The sequence below is a fragment of the Nelumbo lutea genome, chromosome 1 (genome assembly GCF_056320005.1).
Source record: "Nelumbo lutea isolate HS-2025 chromosome 1, American lotus-T2T, whole genome shotgun sequence".
NCBI lineage: Eukaryota > Viridiplantae > Streptophyta > Magnoliopsida > Proteales > Nelumbonaceae > Nelumbo > Nelumbo lutea.
Window position 1 is genome coordinate 21,602,356 of NC_142684.1, and position 24,622 is coordinate 21,626,977.

Below are 24,622 nucleotides of genomic sequence, written 5' to 3' on the forward strand. Positions count from 1 at the left end.
TATGATAATCAAGCTGCCATTAATATGGTTCATAATCTTGTACAACACGATAGAACTAAGCATATTGAAGTGGACTAACATTTTATCAGAGAGAGGATTACATCTTAAGAAGTAAGCCTTTCATACATCACCTCCGACATGTAGCTTGCAGATCTTCTCCCCAAGGATGCTCTAATAAAGAAGTTAGAGGAAGATGTATGCGAGTTGGGAATAGTAAACATCTATTACCAACTTGAGGGGGAGTGTAGAAAACCGTGGACCCCACATTAGTGTGTTCGTATGACAGCACGATGACAGCACTAAGTTGTAATTAGGATTAGTCTTTTAGTAGGATTAGTTTTTAATTATGTTTATCTTATCTTATCTTGCCATGTAATCATTCAGTCCTTTTACAATTATAAGACTATGTATATAAATTTAAAGAGTGGAGTGGCTGTTTCCATAACACCAACCACTCTCTCCTTTCTAAAACCTCCCCACGAGTTCTCCTTCTCCATCTCTCTTCTCCTCTCCTCTTCTATTCTCTTTTTTTTTTTTTTTTTTATTTTGCTATTCAAAACCTAAAGATATTTGTAGTCTTGTACGACTACTATTATAAAAGCAATAAGAATTTTAAATTTGAAACACATTTGGAGGGACAATTGCTTGGTGCAATGATAAAATCTGAGCTGGACAAGCGTGATACAGGTTTTAGTTTGATAATGATAATTTTATACAAGAAAATGCTGAAGGTTAGGTCTTTATCAAGGTTTAAAAAATTAAAAGTATTGATAGGTATTATCATATACTGGCCGATATCTATCAGTTTTTGAGATTTCTATAATCACTTTCTCCATTAAATTTCCCTAATTACTTAGGTATTAGCTTGTACCGGCCAATATGTATCAGTTTTTGAGATTTCTGTAATCACTTTCTCCATTAAATCTCCCTAATTACTTACAATTCCATCATTTTTCAACAGTTACTAATCGTGTCTCAATAGTTCGTACAATAACACTTCACAAAAACATTAATGATTTTTTTTTTTTGGTGTGTACATAAGTTATTTATAATCCTCTAAGTAGTGTCATTAACTAGAAGATTTCCCAGTTTTACAGGAGAGTCATTACAGATTTCCTAATAAAAAGGAAACTGTATCGATTGTGAATAACCTATGTTTTATTTCTTTAATATTTTTAACTAAAAAGCACAAAATTCCAGGGTGGATAAGAAAGCAAGAGAGAGTAGACTAACATGGACATCGTCATTTGAGAATATAATAATTTAGTATTATTGATGTATTTTTTTTTAATTTATTTAAGTTTCTTTAGTGCACTGATGTAAATCTAATTTTTCTGACGTATCCACACACATACACATTAATGTATTCTTCCAATTCTTTGAAATTTGTCTTTATTCAATCCACCTTTCCCAAAATCCTGGATGAATTGGAAGTCTTTGAAACAAGTTGAGTAATAACCTACCTAGGTAAAAATTAGACATCTAGAGTTGCAAGACATAGACATCTCGGAGTTGCAAGAGGACATCATCATCATCATTTAAGCCTTGTCCAAACCATATGGGGTGGATAAATCCTGAGTGACCATTCCATTTTATTAAGTGCCATGCCCAGGCCTGCAACTTGAGTGGGTCCAGGCTAAGCATTTATTAAAGTTTGAATGGGCCATGCCTGATGCAGTGTAAATTCTTTAAATTCTTTGGAGAAGTATGGACATACCCGATACAGATTTTTGATTTCCACTACAGAGATATAAACATTCTAAAGGTCAAAAACTCACACTCTATGCACCCATACATGCCCGTGAATTGGCATTAATTCCGAGCTGGTACCTACCCCAAATGTACTTTGAGCCTACAAATTCTGACCCTGGGCTGAACCATCAATTCTCCCTAAATTCTTCAAATTGGGTATCTGACTTGCATCCTTAATTCTAAGATGGATTGTTGATTAAAACACCCCCTATAATTTCATAAATTTACTAAAACCTACCCTATAGTTTGCATTTTACTAGAACTTCCCCCACAGTTTGCAAACAATTTACTTAATCAACCTTCCATTAGATGAAAATAGAAAATGACAGTTTTAATCCTAATATCCATTCAAATAAATTAAGTCAAAAGAAACTAAAAATAAAATTGTCATTTTTGCCCCTAATAAAACACGAACAACCACTATTTTTCTCTGTTTGGTCAATTTTGTTTTCTATACAAAAGTGTTAGGAGTACTTTTGGAATAAACAACCATGGATCCATACCCTAACATTTTTCACTCAATTTAGGGGTACTTTTGGAATAAATAACCATGGGTTGCAAACTATAAGGATGTTTTAGTAAAATGCAAAGTATAGGGTAGGTTTAAGTAAATCTGTGAAATTATATGGGGTGTTCTAGTATATGACCTTAAATCATAGGCCCTAAAATCATTCCTCACTGTTTCAACCCATGTCCTATTTGTCTGAGCCCAATTCTGCTGGCACCTTCAAACTGCAACAGATTACTTCTTACCAGTTCTGTAGATGGATTTCTTTGCATGTAATAAAACCATCTTCAGCTACTACCCCTCATTTTGTAACATATTGTAAGAGGACATCCCCTAAAGAAAATGCTGACGAAAAAGAGCAATGATCGTAGAAGTATCCATATCATGTCACTCATCAAACAAGCCTCTAAAACTTCTGTTTTTTTTCTATTAATTTCTATATTTTATTTATACAATGTCTATTAACATTCTCTGTACATTATTTTTATACAAAATCAGCTTATCTTTGTTGCTGGGTGATCAAAACACAAAAATAAATACGAAAGATTTTTTTGACATATTGGTTTTTCCATGATGTCTATCCAGCATTCTCTGTCTGAATTGAATGTTAACCTCTAGTATCATCCTATTCTGTATTTGTCCCAGTTGATAAGCCTTTAATCACAGCCCATGACAGTAGACCTGGAAAAATCATATAATAGTCAGCATTCTACCAAAAAAGGGGGTGAAACCAAAATATGTTTAACAGGTTATTTTGCCAATATCAGTCCACGAAAGTAGTCATGATGTAATAAAATAAGGAAATCATAATTCAAATAATGCCAGAAACAAAATATTTTGAACATGCTTTGGTAACATGCCCATAACGACAAGGTTGACCAATAGGACTACAAAAGATATCTGCTTATCTGTATTCAGATGTCAATCCAAATTTGAATCAAACCAGTTAAGATGATTCAAATTCAATTGTTAGACTAAATATGGATCCAGCCCAATTCAAAGTCATTTCTAATTCATTTTATAGTTGTTTCGACTGCTGCTACAATAGTCCGAACAGGAAGAGGAGAAGAAGAAGAAGAAGAAGAAGAAGGGTCTGTCGAAAATCTGATGGTGAACCCATCCAGTCGACCCCCTTAATCTATATTAGATTCTAATAATGTTTACAAAGACAGAAATGCCCTTACTTAAGTGTGGGGCAAAGTAACTCAAATAACACTGCCACATAAGCAAGTTACTTAATAAACAGAAGAAGACAAAACTACCCCTATTCGGCACATCTTAACACTCCCCCTCAAGCTGGAGAATATATGTCATATAATCCCACCTTGTTAGATAGATAGTTCACTTTCCCTGAGCTTAGAGCTTTTGTAAACAAATCTGCCCACCGGTCATTGGAACCCACATGTTCTGTATTTATCTCTCCAACAAGAACCTTCTCTCTCACAAAGTGGCAATCAACCTCTATGTGCTTTGTTCTCTCATGAAAGACAGGATTGGATGAGATATGGAGTGCAGCTTGGTTGTCACAGTACAATCTCAGAGATTTATCCATGTTAAACCCAATTTCTTGTAGGAGATTCCTCATCCACACTAATTCACAGGTAGTGTGAGCCATGGCCCTATATTCGGCTTCAGCACTGCTTCCATGTCACAAGATTTCCTCCCAGAAATGTGCAATAGCCTGTAGTAGATCTTCTATCACTCACTGAGCCTGCCCAATCTGCATCTGTATACCCAACTACTTCAAGTTTTCCTCCTGGTTTATAAAATAGCCCACGGCCTGGAGCTCCTTTCAGATACCTCACAGTTCTAAGGACTGCATCCCAGTGAGGTATACGAGGGTTCTGCATGAATTGGCTCACCACACTGACTGTAAAGGAGATGCCGAGTCTCGTGATAGTTTGATAGTTCAGCTTTCACACTAGTCATCTATACCTTCTAGGATCTTCAAATACTTCTCTTGTATCACTGCTCAACTTAACATTTGGTTCCATAGGGGTCTCAGCCGGTTTTGCACCTAACAATCCTGTTTCTTCCAATAGATCAAGGACATATTTCCTTTGGCACAGATTCACACATTGTTTTGACCTGGCAACCTCTATTCCCAAGAAATACTTTAATGTTCCAAGGTCCTTTGTTTGAAAATGATTTTGCAGAAATACCTTTAGTTTGCCAATCCCCAATTTATCACTACCAGTGATGACAATATCATCCACATAGACCACTAATAAAATCTTCCCAACTTCTGAGTCATAGCTGAACACTGAGTGATCAACTTGGCATTGCTTCATTCCAAAACTCCTCACCACTTCGCTGAACTTCCCAAACCAAGCACGTGGAGATTGTTTCAACCCATAAATTGCTTTCTTCAGCTTGCACATCTTACCACCCTCCCCCTAAGCAACAAACCCAGGTGGTTGCTCCATATATACCTCCTCCACTAGATCACCATGGAGTAAGGCATTCTTTATGCCAAGTTGAAGGAGAGGCCAATCATACATAACTGTCAAGGAAATTAGGACACGAACGGAACCGGTTTTAGCCACCGGAGAGAATGTCTCCATGTAGTCCACACCATACAACTGTGAGTAACCTTTAGCAACAAGTCTGGCTTTCAGACGCTCCACACTACCATTTGGCAAGTATTTCACAGTATACACCCATTTACGGCCCACAACATGCTTACCAGGTGGGAGAGTAGTAAGTTCTCACGTTTGAGTATGTTGAAGAACAGAAAGTTCCTCCTCCATTGCCCGCCGCCATCTAGGTGAACTAAGAGCTTCTTGAACATTGTTAGGTATGGAAATAGAAGAAAAAAGTGAAACAAACTGGCGATGTGAGGTAGAAAGACGAGATAACGAAACAAAATTGGAAATGGGATGGAGTGTAGAACTACGTTTACCTTTCCGTAAGGCAATAGGTAGGTCAAGGTCTGAAGGTTCAGCAATAGGAGCCATGAGAGGATCCGCAGATGAGGTAGAAGCAGGAGGAGGGGCCGGTGTCGTTCGACGTGTATACACTTGTCGGATCGGTGGTCGTTCAGTGGTGACCTGCACTGGATGAGGGGCTAGTGTTGTTTGACGATTCTTCCGTTCAGCCACCCCATTTTGTTGTGGGGTGAAAGCACACGAGGTCTGATGAATAATGCCATGTTGTTCTAAATACTGTTGAAATGAAGTAAGAAAGTATTCACGACCATTATTTGAACGAAGAACTTTGATTGGAACACCAAATTGTGTGCGTATTTCAGCATGGACTTTTTGAAAAATGGAAAATAATTCACTTCTTTTTTTCATTAAGTAAATCCATGTCATTTTTGAACAATCATCAATAAAGGAGACAAAATACTTGTACCCATTATAAGACTATTTTGATTGAACCCCAAACATCTGAATGAACCAAAGAAAAAGGACTCAACATACGACTCTCAACTCTTGGACTGAAGGACACACAACGGTGTTTACCAAACTGACATGACTCACATTGTAAAACTGACAACTGACTCAATGATGGAACCAACATCTTGAGAACCTTGAGAGATGGATGTCCCAGTCGGCAATGCCATTGTAGAGGAGTAAGGGAAGTCTGAAGTGCAATTGAAGATCCACCACCGTCAAGTTAATACAATCCACCAGCTTCATGCCCCCCACCAATCTTCTTCCCCGTCTTGAGATCCTAAAAAACACAAGTGGAAGGAAAGAAGGTAACAGAACAGTTAAGAGCTTTGGTTATTTTACTAACAGACATAAGATTGAATGGAAACTTAGGTACATATAAAACAGATGATAAGGGGACAGAAGCCATGTCAACATTACCAACATCACAGATGGGAGATGAGGACCCATTGGCACATGTAACAGTTTGTGATGTGGAGGTTTCAGAAAGAGAAGAGAACACACCTGGAGTCCCGGTCATATGATCTGAGGCTCCAGAGTCAATAATTCAGGAAGGAGTTTTAGATGACATGCAAGCAATACCTGATTGGGCATATGTGGCAGTGGTATGCTGTGAAGTAGTTTGAAGGAACCGTTCATACTCATCACGCGGAACACTCACCATCTCCCTCCCAGAAGTAGATGTAGATGTGGGAGGTGTTCGGTCTGCCAGTTTACTGTCACTAATAGCAACCTCTCCTGCTACAGCATGATTAGCCCATTTAGAGGGAAGGCCATGTAGGTCATAACAGAAATTCACTGTGTGTCCTTCCCTACCACAATGAGTACACTTCCTTGTAGAGTTATTTTTTCCTTTGCCACGGCCTCCCCCTGAGTCACGGCCACCCCGACCAATCATGGAATTGCCACGGCCCCCTCTGAGATGACCTCCCCCTCTTGTACTATGTCCACCACCTCTAGCTGTCACAAGTGCTGATCTATCAGACTGTGTGGGGTTCTCTATCTGTCCCAAAGAAATTCTACGAAGTCTTGAGAATACTTCCTCAAGTGTAGGGAAAGTAGAGCCCCCCAATATTTGAGCTCTAACTGGTTCATATTCTGACTTCAGCCCCACTAAAAATCTTGTAACATCTATCTGCTGCCTTTGCTGTTGCTGAACTTGAATATCTGGAGTAAGGGGATGATAGACATTGAGTTCATTCCTTATATTCTTCATACAGGCATAGTACTCTTCTAGTGTTTTGGTTCCTTGTTGTAAGTCAAAGTACTCCTGATATAGTTGATATACTCTTGTTGTGTTATCTTGTCCAGAATATATCTTCTTAGCATGCTTCCGTATATCCTTAGCCGTATCAAGAAACATGAAGTTGGCACTAATTTTGGGTTCCATACTATTACATAGCCAAGTCATGATTTGAGCATCTTCTTGTTCCCAATCATCAAACCCTGCAGAGTCAACCGGTGGCTTCTCATCTCTTACATGCTTTACTTTCTTCTTTGCCTTGAGAAACACTTCCACGGATTTAGCCCATGGAACATAGTTCTCCCCATTTAATTTAATTGAGGTCATTTGTACCCCTAGGTAGTCGGAGGAAATTACTACACTAGGTTTCTGATCATTGTAGCCATCTCCTATTGCTACCATTGTACTCTTTCACAGTTGCCTCTAACTTTACTTCTCAGCTACAAGCTGATTGATGTTGTTCACAGTTTGATATTTCAGCACCTATTGCAGCCTCTAAACACAACAATGGAAGCACACACTTGTTTTTATTCACACAACTGCTGACTTCACACACTTACGTCCCACATAAGCATCATTTTACCATTCACTAATCACAAGTAGGCCCTCTTACAACCACTCAAAACAAATTGTGCATCACAAGCACCACAACACAGTCAAATCTGCTGCACCCAATTTAGACTTGTTTAACACACTTAAGAGGGCATTACACAACCACAAGGAGTTCGACAAGGTCACTGCATTCTACCTTATACCACTTGGCCACTTACAGCAGCCCTACACCATTCGGCTACTGCACACACAACCCTTTCTAAGGCAACAATGAACCTAGTTCTCTAGGTTCTAATCAATACTAACAGCTTCTTGTAGGGTTTCTACCCAGAAATATAAGTAACACTAGAAGAAGAGAGAACCGACCTTCCTTCGAGAATATCAATCAACTATTCATTGCTGAAGTCACTTTCCTTGTTGAAGAAGGTTATGTGCAACAGAGAGACAAGCTGTAATGTTTCTGACCTAGGGCGAACCAATTCTCTCCATTGACTGACCAGAAACGAAGGTGAAGAGTCACGAACAATGCTGAGGTGCTTTACCAACTGACGTAGATCAGGAGCATGGCTCTGATACCATGTTTCGACTGCTGCTACAATAGTCCGAACAGGAAGAGGAGAAGAAGAAGAAGAAGAGAAGAAGAAGAAGGGTCTATCGAAAATCTAATGGTGAACCCATCCAGTCGACCCCCTTAATCTATATTAGATTCTAATAATGTTTACAAAGACAGAAATGCCCTTAAGTGTGGGGCAGAGTAACTCTAATAACACTGCCACATAAGCAAGTTACTTAATAAACAGAAGAAGACTAAACTATCCCTATTCGGCACATCTTAACAATAGTAATATGTAGTATTCTGATCTTTTCTTCATTAGTAGATTAGTAGTATGCAATATCCAAATGAAATCAAAGTCTGTTTTGAAGCCAAAAATAAAAAATAAAAATCAAAGTCTGTCTGAATCCAACAGATAATGAAAAGGCTGACTCAACATTGGTCCCAGCTATCTGGGGTCTTCGAATCTGAACCTAACAGGAAAATATTCGATTCAAATCCAAATATTAATGGATCAAAGTCTGATGTAGGTATAACTATGATCTGATCCATTTGCAGCCCTATTCACCAAAGCAATCACCAGGACCTGATTTCCTAGTCTTCACTATGGCAACTAACTCATTACAAGGCAAAAATGAAATATGGATATTAAATCAAAAACAAAATAAAACATAAAGCCTTTACAAGTAAAAGAAAAAATAATAAGCTAATAATTGGGGAAAAAGGTTGTCTTTGAGAAATGAGAATACATAATGTCATTGACCCTTTGGAGAATGCAGCAAATTAATAGACAGGAAAGAGAAAAGCAAAAGCATCTAGATGATCCATGGCAGCTGAAGGGATAATATTACCAAATGTGCATAAATGATGATTTCTTTTTTCTTGCAGACAACAAAAATACTTTTGAGACAAACACATCCACAAGTTCAGTTTCAGATTATACAGATGCCAAAGCCTACTACTAGAAAAGTGAATAAATCCCATTGTAAATCTCAAAGAAATGGAGGAAAACAGATAAAAAAATAAAAAAACTATTGTGTACCTTGATAGTCCCATCAGCAAATCCCACAAAAAGTTTCCCTTGCCAATATAACAATGCAGTTATAACAGAACTGCATGCAATAAAGCCAATTTTCTGCGTATCTATTTGAAGTTCATCTCCCGATATCTCCTATAAATAATAGAATATATTGAGGATTTAGAATCTATGACAACATAAGGGTTTTTTTGTATACAGAAAAAAAAAAACAAGAAAGGGATTTTTTTTTTCTGAACTGTTATATTTCATCTCTTTGGAAAGATTTAATCAAATAAAGGACCATCAGGATTAGGCTTGTGCCCAATGTACAATGCACGTTGATACTATGCCACACCTTCTAATGGAATCCCCTTAGAAAGACCTGCTACTTCCAGAACATATTCAACCCAGAAAGGAGTGCTTTCTTTTTACACATATTGGGTGTTGACAGTGAAATTTGTCACATGTGGTAATGCGGATAACTAGTAAAACTCCTTTCAAGTCACCACCAAAACTGCCATATTTGAGGATTCCTCAGGCATGTAAATAATCTCTATGGCTGACCTGTCTAGCAAACACATCCTTGAAGGAAAGTGATTACCCAAAACAGAGAAGTACAATCCCTAAAGTCAGAATCAAAACCTCCTAGAGTGTGTAAAAAAAATACATCTAAATCTCTCTATGTTCCTTGATATGAGTGAAATTTTCAATTTATTATGTGCAAATATTCAAATCTTTAACAGAATATTGGGCAAATTTCACCAGTGCCAAAGTCAATTCAACAGAATAATTGGGAGACACAGAAGAGGCCCAAATCATGCTTTTACATGAAATTAAGAACATCTATTTAAACTTATTAACCATAGACCTTCGATTCAGCAACTCTAATTGGTGATTTAGGAATATAAAATTCTTTTAAATATTTTAGTTAAATAATAAATTAAGAATAATTAATCCTTTATAATAACCATATACATATAGCGACATAATAATCATAGTGATTATATTTTATATAATCACCTAGAAGAAACTCTAATAGGTGATAAAATGAGAGAAATTAGACTGAGGTGGTTTGGTCACATGCATAGAAGACCATCTACAGCTCCTGTTGGAAGAAGTAATCTGTTACAAGTTGAAAGGGATAGAAAGAACTAGGGGCAGACCAAAAAGTACTTGGGTGGAAATAGTAAGAATTGGTTTAAGCGCCCATAATTTGATGATGGATATGGCACTGAACAGAATGGCAAAACAGAATCCATGTAGCCAACCCCATATAGTTGGGACAAGGGCTTGATGATGATGACAATACTATGGTCATATAACTCAAAATAGAGATATGATTTTAAATGAGTCGAGAGATGTGAGTTATATTTGGTTTTTATGTATATTCACCTTTAGGTATTAAACTAGATGTTTCCTTTTATGCCTATTTGAGATTTTTAATCTCTTATCCATTGTTGTACATATGGTTCGTAATATCAATATCAATAAACATTTCACCATGTAGAGTTGGAGAAGTTTTGAATTTAGTGACTTGGTAAGTGAATCATATCAAAGTAGTAAGCCAATTATCTGATGATTTTAATGAAATATTGAAATAATATTCTAAAATTTTAAACTTTAAATATACAGCCTATCAATGAAATCTGAAATATCACCAAAGATTCCTGGAAGATTTTGTATTGCCATCTGGCAAATGGGGATATATCGAGGATATTTCACCAATATTGTTGATATTGTGAACCATGGTTGTACATAGTGAATTTTTATTCTTTTACTTTTTGAAGCATATAGTTATACCTCTTTCAAAATTTCCTAAAGTTTCACGAATAAATTCCACTCTTTTTCTAATATTCCTAACATGTTCCCAGTATCCTCAGATATGCAGAATTTTTAGTGGAAATTAAAAAAAAAAAATCACAACCCAATGGAATATGGCATAATGCCTAATGAAACCAAAACATAGATCCACAGATAAAAGGTAGAACTTTACAAGGAACAAATTCCCCAGAAGGCAATGCAAACTTTTGAAAGGGTAATATGAAGAATAACAAGAAAACATCAATTGCACACAATGAACTATGCACCACACAAACCTGTACATAAACAGTCTTATTCCAACCTCCTGCAAAAAGCAATTGACCCTCCAACTCAATGGCAAGAATAGCACCATTCTCAATTTGTATTGATCTCTCAAGCACATCATTCCTCCACATCTGATAGAAACATGAACCAGAAGTAAAAAAGAACAATCAAAACTTATTAATGATGAGTAATGTATTGTATCAACTTCTTTTTCTTTTAATATATTTTATTTTATTACCCAAAAAAAAAGTATGGTGATTCCAACCCCAAAATTGGAATCAGTCTGTTGACTGGATAAAACACATATGGGTTGTACCAGCGGATAGTTTTTTTTTTTTTTTCTGCAGTAACTGGAGATGTGGTTTAAAGCACATCACCCAATTCACTGAGAAATTGCTCAATGACCTGAGCTGAAGAGAAAGTTAAATGATTTCTTTTTTTCTTCTCTCTTTTGGATCAGAACAATCAAAAGAGTTTTGCTTATTTATTTAAAAGAAATAGATTACAAATTGTGCCAAACACCCCATTTCAGATTAGTAAAGGCAAACTACCTCAAATCAATTACCCTACTGTTATACTGAGTTCCCTTAATAGGTCAGTCCCCAATACAATTATTCTCTATTTTACCCCTAGTCTTGCCAAGGCATCCACGATATATTGTCAAATCTGTAAATCCAAGAGAAAGAAGCATCGAGTCCAGTGGCTAATACCCTAACTTCCCCCAACAAGTATCTATATTTCCAAGTCCCCAAGGAGAGAAAGTTCAAAGAATGATAAACCTTTAGACATCCATTTTCACTAGCAGCAACAAGCATATGATGATTTACTGAAAGTGACAAGACAGAAGCCACATTTCCAGGTGTATCATCTCCCAATACTGTCAGAGGACTGTGATCATTAAGATACCATAAGCGAATAGTTCCATCCCAACTTCCACTATAAAGAACCCCATTACATACTGCTAGCGAAGAAACTGTTGATTTATGACCATTCATAGTGCATGTAAGGGTGTAATCCTGAAAAAGGAGAAACAAAATATGTGACTTACTATAGGGCCCTCTTGTATTTTAAACCAGAGTAAACATAGTAACAGAACACTTCTCGGGTAAAAAATCATTAAAGAAATTATAAGCTTAACACAACCATTGGGATGCTGAGTAGTTTCAGGTTAGAAAATCTTATTACCTAATTATGTGATAAACTAGAAAATGACCTTGTACTCAGCATGAGACAACTATAGGCTACCTATTTTATTTGGAATCTGCCATTCCTATGGTAAGCACTGAAGCATTTAGACTGGGTTTTTCATTTGATTTAGGAGACCATTAGGTGTCATTTATAATTAAACAACAAATTTCATCTAGAAGAATTGAACCTACACCTATTTAATATCTTCATAGCCTTTCTTATGAGGATTTATTTCAGTTAGGGAAGTAAATTAGATTTGATTTGTAATTGAAGGATATGAATAACTTTCTAATAGGAAGCAACGCAGAGCTAGAGTAGGATCTACACCACTCTACAAATATTTTTAAATTAAATTTTACTTCTGAGTGAGTAGAAGGTTTAACTATTTGTTACATACATATATATACATGCATATACATGCATACATATATCATTATCATTGTAGAGAACATTAATGTGGGCCCCACAGCTGTGGTCCCACTCTGTCCGTAGGGTAGAATATGTATCTAGTCACAGCTGTGGTCAATTTATTATTCTGTTATTCTAGTTGTTATTTACTTTTCAGTTTTATATTGTAATGTGTTATGAGATTCTGTTCTTCTCAAAACCTGTGTTCTACTGTTCTCTCATCACTCTTTCTCCTCCTTCACTTTCTCTTCTCTTCGAACCTGAAGTTTCTTAGTGATCAAGACTGATAGCAGTCTTGATCAACTACATGGTATCAGAGCCAAATTAGGGTTTCTCATGTGAGCCTAATACCAGTCGACCACATGAGAATCTCCTAGGACTGGGAGCTGAAAAGGAGTTCGCAGACTGATTCTTGGAGATCGCCAGAAGTGCTAGCAGCTATTGGAAACTTGTTAGGGTTGCAGAGTGTTGGTGGTCAGGAAGGATCAGAGAAGACTAGGGTTCGGGTAACCCTAGAAGGCAGCGAACAATTTTTCCTTGTAAGTTATTTACTTTCTAAGAACTTATATCAGAGAAGATAGGTTGGACCTATCTGGAGGGGAAGGCCAAACCAATCTAGGGTTTTCTCTATTCGATTCACTAGGGTTTTACAGCAAACCCTAGGCCGAACTGTTTCAACTGTGTTTCTCTCTACTCTAGGGACTCAATCTCATGGCTATCATTCCCTGTGACCACAATATCATCAACATAAACTGCCAATAGTGTTAAGGAGGACTCCACCCTCTTGATGAATAGGGTATGATCTGACTGGGCCTGTACATAACCAAACTTCACAAGGGCTAGTCTGAATCTATCGAACCAAGCCCTAGGTGACTATTTCAAACCATACAAAGCCTTGTTGAGCCGGCAGACCTTCTTACCTATCTCTGCATCATAGAATCTAGGAGGCAAACGCATGTAAACTTCTTCCTGCAGATATCCATTCAGAAAGGCATTTTTCACGTCCATTTGGTATAAAGGCCAAGTGTGACTTGCTGCAAGGGATAATAGGACTCGAATAGTGGTCATCTTGGTTACCGGTGCAAAGGTCTCCAAGTAATCTATGCCATAAGTCTGTGTAAACCCTCTTGCAACTAACCGAGCTTTATACCTCTCAATAGATCCATCTGCATTATGCTTCACCGTAAATATCCATCTGCATCCAATTGGTTCTTTCGTTTGGGCAAATCAACTACCTCCCAGGTGTTGGTTTTCAACAAGGCATCCATCTCAGCTTGCATTGCATCTTTCCATTCCGAGACGGATATGGCTTCTTGCATTGTTTTTGGAATAGGGACATTGGAAATGGAACTAAGCTAGGACCTGTAGGTAGGAGATAGGCGATCATAGGATAAAAAATGGGAAATACAGTGGGCTGTAGATGTGGTACAATGTCGTTTCCCTTTACGGACTACAATTGGAAGGTCAAGATCATCTGTAGAAGGTGAAATGGTTGGGACTGTAGTACTTGGACCTGGAGCTGCAGATGAGATTGGAGTTGGCCTGGACTACTGATGTTCAGGATCAACCTGCCTGCAACGCTTGTGATAGACCCTCAACTCCTGATCCCTCTGACAACCCTCACCATCACAGCTCTCCCTCAACTCCTGATCCCTCTGACTACCCTCACCATTGTAGCCCTCATCACCCAATGGAATAGGTAAAGGAACTACCCCACTCTCACTGCTCTCCCCCTGAAGACAGGGACTCAAATCCTCACTCTCACTGCTCTCCCCCTAAGGGGAAACCCGAGGATAATAGGGTGTCCCCTCAAAGAAAGTGACATCCATGGAGACAAACTTACTCCCTGAGCAGATAAATCCCATTCGTCTTACGGCCAATCCCAATCACCTTTTTCATCTCCAGGTCCTAAAAAACACATCGATCAGGAAAGAAGGTTACTGAGTAGTTCATATGCTTGGTAATACTACTGACTGAAAGAAGGTTAGTATCAAGCTTAGGAACATGCAAGACATATGACAGGGAGATAGTATCTGATAACTTGATGTCACCCTTTCCAGAAATAGGAACCAGGGAGCCATCAGCAATAGATACTTTATCCCTACCAGAAGACAAGTGGTAAGTAGTAAACAGTGAAGGCAAGCTAGTCATGTGATCAGATGCACTTGAGTCTATTACCTAACAAGGTTCAGTAGTACCTGGAGCTGAGGCATGATAGGCTAAAGCTCGAGTACCTGAATGTGTGAAGGCAGATGTGGCAGGGGCTGATGAAGACTGCGATAGCTGAACTGAGTTTCCAACTTCCTTTTCCAACTGCATTAGGGCACCCCGAACTGCAACTAAGGTCTCTAAAGATGTTCCTTTTGTGCCAGATGAGGATGCTGAATCAGTGTTCACTGCTACATGAGTAGTGCCCTTCTTGCTTCTCAACTTCGCAGGAACCAAGTGAGGGTGCAGTTTCCAACATGTTTCTTTTGTATGTTTGGGCTTCTTACAATGTTCACACACCACATCCTTCTTGTCTTCCTTCCTCCTGTCCTTTTCTGAATCACCCCCTGATTTGGGTGTGACCGCTACAAAGGCTGGTGTGGGGGGCTGAGGTTGCATCATAACCTTACTTCTGGTCTCTTCACTGTATACAAATGAGTATGCCTGAGAGAGAGTCACACTGTCTCTAGTCAAAATATGTTGCCGTACAATACCATACTCTGAATTTAGGCCTACCAAAAACTCAAATACCCAGTTTGTCTCAACCTGCTTTCTATATATCTATGCATCTCTGGGACTCTCCCACTCAAGAGTCTCTAAGTGATCAATCTCACGCCACAGGGACTGCAAGGTAGAGAAATATATTGAAACCAGTATCTCCTTGTTTAAGATTTTTCACTTCACATTTCAATTCATATGCTCTGGCAACATTAAGGGGTTGGGAATAAGTTTATTTCATTACATCCCATATCTCCTTAGCTGTCTTTGCCCACAAATAATTCCGGCTAATATGAGGCTGCATGGAATTACACAGCCATGTCATAACCAAGTAATTTTCTTGAATCCACTTGGTATATGTCGGGTCTCCCTCGGGAGGTTCTTTCATATCTCCCAAGAGGTACCCTAATTTACCTCTTCCACCAATAGCCATCATGGTTGATTGGGCCCATTCCAAATAGTATGATCCATCAAACTTTACGGTCGTAATCTAACCACCCATCTCAGAAACACTACCATAACTGATGTTCCCGAGGCTGCCTTCTGCCTAATTTTTAAACTCCATTTCAGTCAAGTCTCAAAACAGCACTTGGACTACCAATCACAATCAAAAACAGTATGGGCCTGATCTATCTTCACAGTGTATGTGTACAAACTGAGATAAATCTGAACTGAAACCAACTAGCCAACACAACAGTAGCTGTCCGTAGAGCTCTAACCCCTTAGGACTCTAAAAAAACAGCTTAAAATAGGTCTGATATGCTTGGGAGAGTTAGGGTTTTAATCAGTCCTTAAAGCGAACAATTCAGTTGCACAATCCAATCAGTACTGAGTATATAGACTTGCAGTAGGGTTAATAAGAAACCCTAGAATCTGTATATATAAACCAAAAGGTTCAGTCAAACACTAGGGCTTGCCGCAAGATCACTTTCAAACCCTAGAGTAGAGAGAAACACAGTTGAAACAGTTCGGCCTAGGGTTTGCTGTAAAACCCTAGTGAATCGAATAGAGAAAACCCTAGATTGGTTTGGCCTTCCCCTCCAGATAGGTCCAACCTATCTTCTCTGATATAAGTTCTTAGAAAGTAAATAACTTACAAGGAAAAATTGTTCGCTGCCTTCTAGGGTTACCCGAACCCTAGTCTTCTCTGATCCTTCCTGACCACCAACACTCTGCAACCCTAACAAGTTTCCAATAGCTGCTAGCACTTTTGGCGATCTCCAAGAATCAGTCTGCGAACTCCTTTTCAGCTCCCAGTCCTAGGAGATTCTCATGTGGTCGACTGGTATTAGGCTCACATGAGAAACCCTAATTTGGCTCTGATACCATGTAGTTGATCAAGACTGCTATCAGTCTTGATCACTAAGAAACTTCAGGTTCGAAGAGAAGAGAAAGTGGAGGAGAAAGAGTGATGAGAGAACAGTAGAACACAGGTTTTGAGGAGAAGAACAGAATCTCAATATTCTGTGCCGCCACTTTAAGTTAATATTTATATGTTATGCTAGTTACATGAAATGACACATCTGCCCTTGGTGTTGACGTCATAACACATTACAATATAAAACTGAAAAGTAAATAACAACTAGAATAACAGAATAATAAATTGACCACAGCTGTGACTAGATACATATTCTACCCTACGGACAGTGGGACCACAGCTGTGGGGCCCACATCAATGTTCTCTACAATAGAGAAACAAATTCTTGATGCCAACCACATTTATGTGAGATAAGAAAGATGATGATAACGATTAATTGTACTGGAGTATTTTAAGAAAATGGACTGAAATGTCCCTATCTTTTTTTGATAATTTAATGAAATATCCCTATCTTCAAAAAAGCAATTCTGCTGTTAATTTAATTTCACCCTAATGGGGTGCAAATACTATGACAAAAATATTAAAAAAATGTGATTAAGTTAATTTGGTAAAAACAAAGTACAGAGTACATAAACATTACCTTCAGCGACCATGCCTTTATTGACCTGTCTCCACTCCCAGTGTATAGGTGTTCAGTTCCAGAAATAGCCAAGGAATGAATACCACTATAACGCCAATCTTTTTGCTCATACCATTTCTTTAATGGTTCTTGTTCAAGAGAACTGCCAATATCCCAGATAAAAATGCCACCACCAATATCACCACTTATGCACAATTGTTTGCCAGCATCAACAAATACTACAGCCATTATTCTATGCTCATGACCTCTAAAGGACTGTACGTAAGTAAAATCCTGCTTGAGATACAGATATTATGTCAGGATAAAGATGCTAACAAAAAAGAATGAAGCTTTCAGAACAGGTAACAAGAGGAAACCAACTAAGTAAAAGGAAACTAAATTTCTAAAGATGTTCCTACTCCATCCATTGTTAATGATCCACTAACCCTCCATAGTTATTTTATAATATTTGAAATTATGAATTTAACTCCCATCCCCTTTTTTCCCATGGATTTAACACTGAATGCAATTCAATTATATTTCTGTTCTTGTGGTCAAGAAGATATAAGGCAATTCTGCTAAGCCTGAATCATGATTTTCCTTTTTGCACTTTTAATTTAACTGCTGCTATATTTATTGTTGTTGCTTTTGGTGATTGAGAGAGAGAGAGAGAGAGAGAGAGAAAGAGAGGTACGGATGATAGAAAGAATAGCAAACTCAGTACTGGCAGCCGCCAGTCTTCTATTTATATTAATCTTTATAAAAAAGACAAAATTACAAGTATGCCCCTGGCGGCATATCCTAGGATAAGAACAATAAGAAAAAAAAAAGAAAGGACTAGTAGCTGAAACTGTCCCACTAACATCAGTTACAAGGAACGCTTAAGCCTTACAGCACTCCCCCTCAAGTTGGGCTAAAGATGTCTATCATGCCCAGCTTGTAACATAGCTTATTGTGCCGCAAACACAGAAGTCCTTTTATGAGGACATCAGCAAGTTGTTCCTTGGAGTTGACATAAGGGATACAAATTTCCCTTTTTTCCAGTTTCTCTCTTATGAAGTGCTTATCCACCTCAATATGCTTAGTCCTCTCATGTAGGACCGGGTTGCTGGCGATGTTTATTGCAGCCTTGTTGTCACAGTAAAGAGACATAGGATTATGAACAGCAACTCCAAGCTCACCTAAGAGGTTCTTTAGCCAAAGGACTTCAGCCACCCCATGTGCCATAGCTCTATACTCAGCTTCTGCACTTGATCTTGCTACCACACTTTGCTTCTTGCTCTTCCAGGTCACCAGATTTCTTCCCACAAATGTGCAATACCCACTAGTGGTCTTTCTATCATCCATGACTCTTGCCCAATCAGCATCTGTAAAGACTTCCACCTTTAGGTGATTGTGTTTACTAAATAGTAGGCCTGTTCCTGGATGTTTCTTCAGGTATCTAAGGACTCTCTCTGCTGCTACCATGTGTGGCTTCTTAGGAGAGTTCATAAACTGGCTCAGAACTCCAACTGAATAGGCAATATTTGGATGGGTCATGGATAGATAAATCAGCTTTCCCACTAACCTTTGGAACTGCTTTATATCTTTTAGAGGTTCACCAATACAGTCACATAGCTTGTGGTCTGCATCCATAGGAGTGTCTGCCATCCTTGCACCTAATTTACCTGTATCCCGTAATAGATCAATGGTGTATTTCCTTTGAGAGACAAAGATACCCATTTTCGAACGGGCAACTTCGATCCCAAGGAAATACTTTAGGAGTCCTAGATCCTTCACTTCAAATTTGGATGCAAGGAATTGTTTCAATTTCTGTATCTCTGAACTCCAACTCCCTGTAATGATGATATCATCTACATACACTATCAATACGGCAACCTGCTCTTAACATCTCTTCACAAAAAGTGTATGATCAGACTGGCACTGTTGGAACCCCATCTCTTGAACTGCCATGTGAAACTTATTGAACCAGGCTCTAGGAGACTATTTTAAGCCGTAGAGAGACTTCCGTAGCTTGCACACCTTGTTTTCACTTCCCTTGGCAGAGAATCTAGGAGGTTGAACCATGTATACCTCTTCTTCCAAGTCACCATTCAGGAAGGCATTCTTTATGTCCAGTTGATGCAATTCCCAGTCAAAGTTAGTAGCTAAGGATAGGAGAATCCTAATCAAGTTCATCTTAGCCACCGGAGCAAAAGTCTTATCATAGTCAACTCCATATACCTGTGTGTACCCTTTGTTTACTAGTCTTGCTTTGTACCTTTCAATTGTTCCATCTACCTTGTGCTTAACTGCGAACACCCATTTGCACCCCATGGGTTCTTTCCCCTCTGGAGGATCCACCAATTCCCAAGTCTGATTTTTGTGAAAGGCATCAATCTCCTCCTTCATGGCATCTATCCATTCAGGGTATTTTAAGGCTTCTGCAACATTCTTGGGAACAGAGATGTAGTCAACTGCCGATAGGAAGGCTCGGTACGAGAGAGAGATGTGGTCATAGGAAACAAAGTGGGTAAGGGGGTGCTTGGTAGTGCAAGACCTAACTCCCTTTCATTGAGCAATAGGGATGTCTAGGTCGTCCACAGTGGGAGTAGGGTTAGGGGTTGGACTTACCTCCTGGATTCTGATGATGTCAGTTGCTCAGTGTTTGGCTGCTCCACATTTTTATCACACTGCTGATCTCTTCGATGAGTACGTTGGAAGACACGGAAAGGAGTGAGGTCCAGAATAGAAAGAAGAGACACCTGAACCTACTTCTCCTCTTCTACACTACAGCTCTCCCCCTGAGGAGGGAAGAACGGCTCGGACTCAAAGGACACATCTATAGACACAAAATATTTACGACTAACTGGGTCAAAACACCGATACCCCTTTTGAGAGGATGGGTACCCCAGGAAGACACAAGGAATGGATCGAGGGTCTAACTTACCTCTGGATGGAGACAAATCATGGACAAAGGCCCAACAACCAAAGACTCTCATGGGGATGGAAAATAAAGGTGACTAAGGGTATAGTAACTGACGAGGGGCCATGTAATTCAATACTCTGGAGGGCATGCGGTTGATGACATACGCAGCTATAAGTATAGCATCCACCCAAAACCTTTTTGGGACATTCACGTGTAACATCATCCCGCGGGCTACCTCAAGGAGGTGTTTGTTTTTTCTTTCTGCAACCCCATTTTGTTGTGGTGTTCTGGCGCATGAGCTTCTATGAATAGACCCATGGGAGGCGAAGAACTCATTTAGCTCCCCATGGAAGTATTCCTTCGCATTATCAGATTGGAAGATCTGTATTTCAACATGGAACTATGTAAACACCATCCTCTGGAAGTCTTTCACTATCTTTGGAACCTCGTCTCTGCTACGCATAGGGATTACCCATGTATAGCGAGAGTAATCATCAATCAATGTAACAAAATACTTATATCCACCCTCAGAGATTACATTTGTAGGCCCCCATACATCAGAATACACAACATGAAAAGGAACATTTGATTTTTTATTGCTTGAATGAAAGGTTGTTCTACATTGTTTACTCAACTGACACGTTTGACACATGAACTCAACACTGAACACGACTTAAATAAAAGTGGAAACAAACATTTTATTGTTAGACAGTTTTGTATGCCCTTAGCTTCAATCAGAATGATGTACTTTATGAGTTTATTGTAAATGAATAAAAGTGCATATTTGATTCATGTTCCCTTGGTATGTTTCTATGTAATACCCTTAAACTGGACACTTAATGAGACTCGTGTTAGTTTAGAATGTTCACAACCAGTGGGTCGGTCTGGGAGACCTATCCTGACAAGGCTAACACTATGGTGCCACCAAGTCGGTTGGCGTGGCTTGTCTCAGCTATCGGGGTGAGACCCTAGGCACATACAGTGTAGGATTAATTGAATCTTTGAACTGGACCAAATTTCCAGTATTGTTTTGGACCTTGGAGATTGATGGGCAAAACTGGAAAGTTACACCAGACCCCTAGACTTGATTATGATACTGCACTAGGTGTCGGATTGGGCTGTCTTTGATGTACCAATCAGTGAGATCCTTAGCGGGGGTCAAAACCTGGGTATGTTGGCACAGTTTGAGAATTCATCTGAGTGGGTGATCATAGTGACAGGATCAGCCCCTTTGTCGGACAAAGGTAATGATCGGGGATGCACTCTAACTGATGGAAACCAAGTGCCGGCAGCCGATTTCAATCGTTGAGATTTGTTTTGCAAAGTATATTTTATATGAGATATAAAAGTATATATATTATGGTTTCTAAAATGTTTGCAAAAGGTTTTAATTCTCAGGATCCATATAAGTAGAGAGTGCAACATTGTTCCTTGTAGTTGAGGGAGAGGTCCTCTCTTGTCGGGCAGTGTATGATCATTATGGGCTGAGAGGTTAAGTGTAAGACCATTGAGGATAATACCTGATGGGCTAATCTTGCATCTGCCCACAGTCCTTGGGTGTTACAAGGTGGCTTGGCCCAGGGACCACTTAGGGTAAGTGTTGGGCCCGTAGAGCCCATTTGATGGGTTTCAGGGGGTGCACTGTCCATTACAGTGTATTCGGCCAGGCCTTGTAACAAAGGCTGGGCCGAACCCATGTGGCTGATGTGTAGATCAATGCTTGGGTCCCATGCCATACAAGGAAGCCCAACTGGGCAGCAGTTAGGAAAGTTAAGTGAGCACATAAGCTTAATGGGCCTAAAGCCCATTTCAAACTGGACTTATTAAATAAGTTAAATATGGGCGAATTCTGAGATGGATCAGCAGATAGGATAGAGTCTTAACCCTATCCACTCAGAGAGTCCAGATCTAAATATGATTCAGATCTAGAAGCCTCCTAATGAGATTAGGAGAGGGCTGATCTAGTCTGTAGATAAGATAAGGGTTTTTCCTTATCACCTAAAGAAAGGTCTGATCCAAATATGATTTGGATCAGCAGTTCCTAATTGGATTAGGAGCTGATCTTTTAGGATTATAAAAGGAGGGAGCGGCAGCCTTTAGAAGAATCACATAAACAGATCATCTTCAAAGCTGAAATCAGAGAAGAAAGATTTCTGCAAACCCTGCAAAGATCTTTTTTTCCACCTCCTTCCTGCAGCCGCCAGACATCCAGTTCGATCTCCAGTTGTGGGAGAAGTCAAGATTTGATCTTGACATCAATTCTTTGAGAAAGAATTGATAGGAAACTGTGCTCACGTGCCATCTTGTTGTTTCTTGCGAATGACAGAATTCTTGGAGAAGAATATTGTTGATTCTGCTCCATCCTACACTGCGCCATCTTCAGTGGGAGCAGTCTTCGGATCCTTCCTTGGGCGTGAACACCTTTGTTGGGAGATACTTTTTCTCCGTATTAGGTATAATCCTCTCCTACTCCTTTTGGTTCAGATCTGGTTCAGTTTATGGTTCAAGATTGATCATTGAAAATATGATTTTCTAAATAGGGAATGCGATTCCTAGTTGAAAGGGAGAGAAAAATTTTTGAAATTCGCCCCTTTATTCCGCAAGATTTGGGCATCCATACGATGGATCTCTCATCCCTTCACCCCCTTCATTCGTGGGGCTGCTCCTTGTGGAAAGGCATTATGAAAATTTTCCCTGCTTTTTCAAAAGGTCTGGAATATAAGGTGGGAGATGGAAGGAGGCTGAAATTCTGGAAGGACCCCTGGTGTTCAAACTCCCCCTTGGCTGAGCTCTTCCCTAATCTCAGCCTTTGTGCCTCCTCTCCTGATGCTTCAGTCTTTGACTCTTTTGAGTGGGAGAATGGTTGTGCTACTGTTTGGTGTCCTGTCTTTAGAAGGACCCTCCATGACTGGGAGCTAGAGCAGCTGCTGGAGCTATTACAACTATTGCAGAATCAGCAGGTTTCTATAGATGTGGATGACGAATGGAAGTGGAGATGGAGTGGTGATGGGGTTTTCTCAGTTAAATATATGGAGGAAAAGCTAAGCCAGGGTGCTATTGTGGGTTTTCCTAGCAAACAGATTTGGGTCTCTACTAGTCCTTCTAAGGCAAGCTTTCTAGTTTGGGTTCTGGCTCTAGACAAATGCCTGTCTAGAGCTAATCTGAGTAAGCAAGGGATTCAGATTCCTGATCAGAACTGTGGTCTATGTGCTTTGGTTCCTGAAACTGGTGATCACCTATGCATTCATTGCCCTCTGTCTGCTAAGTTGTGGGAGCATTTCATCAACTCTGCAGGCACCAGTTGGATTATGCCTCTGATCTGTAAAGGAGGTGCTGTGTAGTTGGAAGCTTCCTGGGCTGAGTAAGAAAGGGAAGCTGGTCTGGAAAACAATTCCTGCAGTTGTCCTGGTCACTGTCTGGACTAAAAGGAATAGATGTGTTTTCTGCAACAAGGCTAGAGCTCCTAAAGATCTGCTTAAAACTGTTGTCAGTAGACTTGCTTCATGGTTGTAGGTACATAGTGCTCACTCAGACCATCGAAGTACAGAAGACACCAAATTGATACTACATGAACACTTGCGATGAGTCCATAACTCATCGATCACTTGCGATAAACTTGTACTCGACAAAAGTAAGAGTAAAGGCCGGCTAGTGAGGACCTGTGACGATGTTTAGACATACGCAGTTCTGCGATAAACCTTGGACATGCACGGTTTTGTGATAAACTTCAGATGTGTGTAGTTCTACGATAAACTCTGGTCGTGCGCAATTTTGCGATGAACCCGAGACCATTACAAAACCACGGATCATTGTGAGTCGGAATTAAAATGTCGACCGCACGTGCAACTTAAATCCATGTGCGTGATAACATGCCACATAGGTTAGCAAAACACACCTGTTGGATGATGATGTTACTAATGCCACGTCGGTTAAGTAGGTCACGGAAAAAAGTAGCACACATGTATTGTGAGAATCCTCGGAAGAAAGGAAAGTCGGTCCTTGAAAAGATCTCATAAGACACGTGGCGAAACCCTAGCAGTGCTCCTTAATGACCGACAACCAATCTAATATTCCCTTTCCTAATAGGAATCAAATTCTTTCGACGCCTTCCTTTTAGGATCTCGGGATCCCTTCTTATAAATGAGAGCCTATCCTATGACAAAGGCATCATTGGAATCATCCGGTCCTTCTACCTTGCTCCCTTACCATTCCCATTCACCCTAAATCTCCGAACCCTAAACCTATACCTGGTCTTCCTTCGTCCTTCAAGGAGACCCCCAAATGTAGCCACACCACCTCACTTACACTGGTTATCTGTAATTTCAGAATTTAAAAATCAGAATGTCTTTCAGCTCCTTGAATCCCACTC

At 39.4% G+C, this 24,622-nt stretch overlaps 1 protein-coding gene across 4 annotated transcripts in view; it reads right to left on the reverse strand.

Annotated features, from left to right (window-relative positions):
- Positions 1-2,661: 2,661 nt before the first annotated feature.
- LOC148873898 (zinc ion binding protein) overlaps positions 2,662-24,622 on the reverse strand; it is a 40,617-nt gene continuing 18,656 nt past the window's right edge. The window contains exons 3-7 of one of the 4 annotated variants that reach the window (XM_088965187.1): positions 17,367-17,639; positions 11,886-12,122; positions 11,118-11,237; positions 9,046-9,174; positions 2,662-2,941 (exon numbers count right to left, since the gene is read on the reverse strand). In XM_088965187.1, coding sequence (XP_088821313.1) covers positions 2,921-2,941; positions 9,046-9,174; positions 11,118-11,237; positions 11,886-12,122; positions 17,367-17,639 — 780 coding nt within the window. In that variant the 3' untranslated portion in view covers positions 2,662-2,920. The remainder of the gene's footprint in view (positions 2,942-9,045; positions 9,175-11,117; positions 11,238-11,885; positions 12,123-17,366; positions 17,640-24,622) is intronic. The other 3 variants (XM_088965188.1, XM_088965189.1, XM_088965190.1) reach the window with 3 other exon arrangements.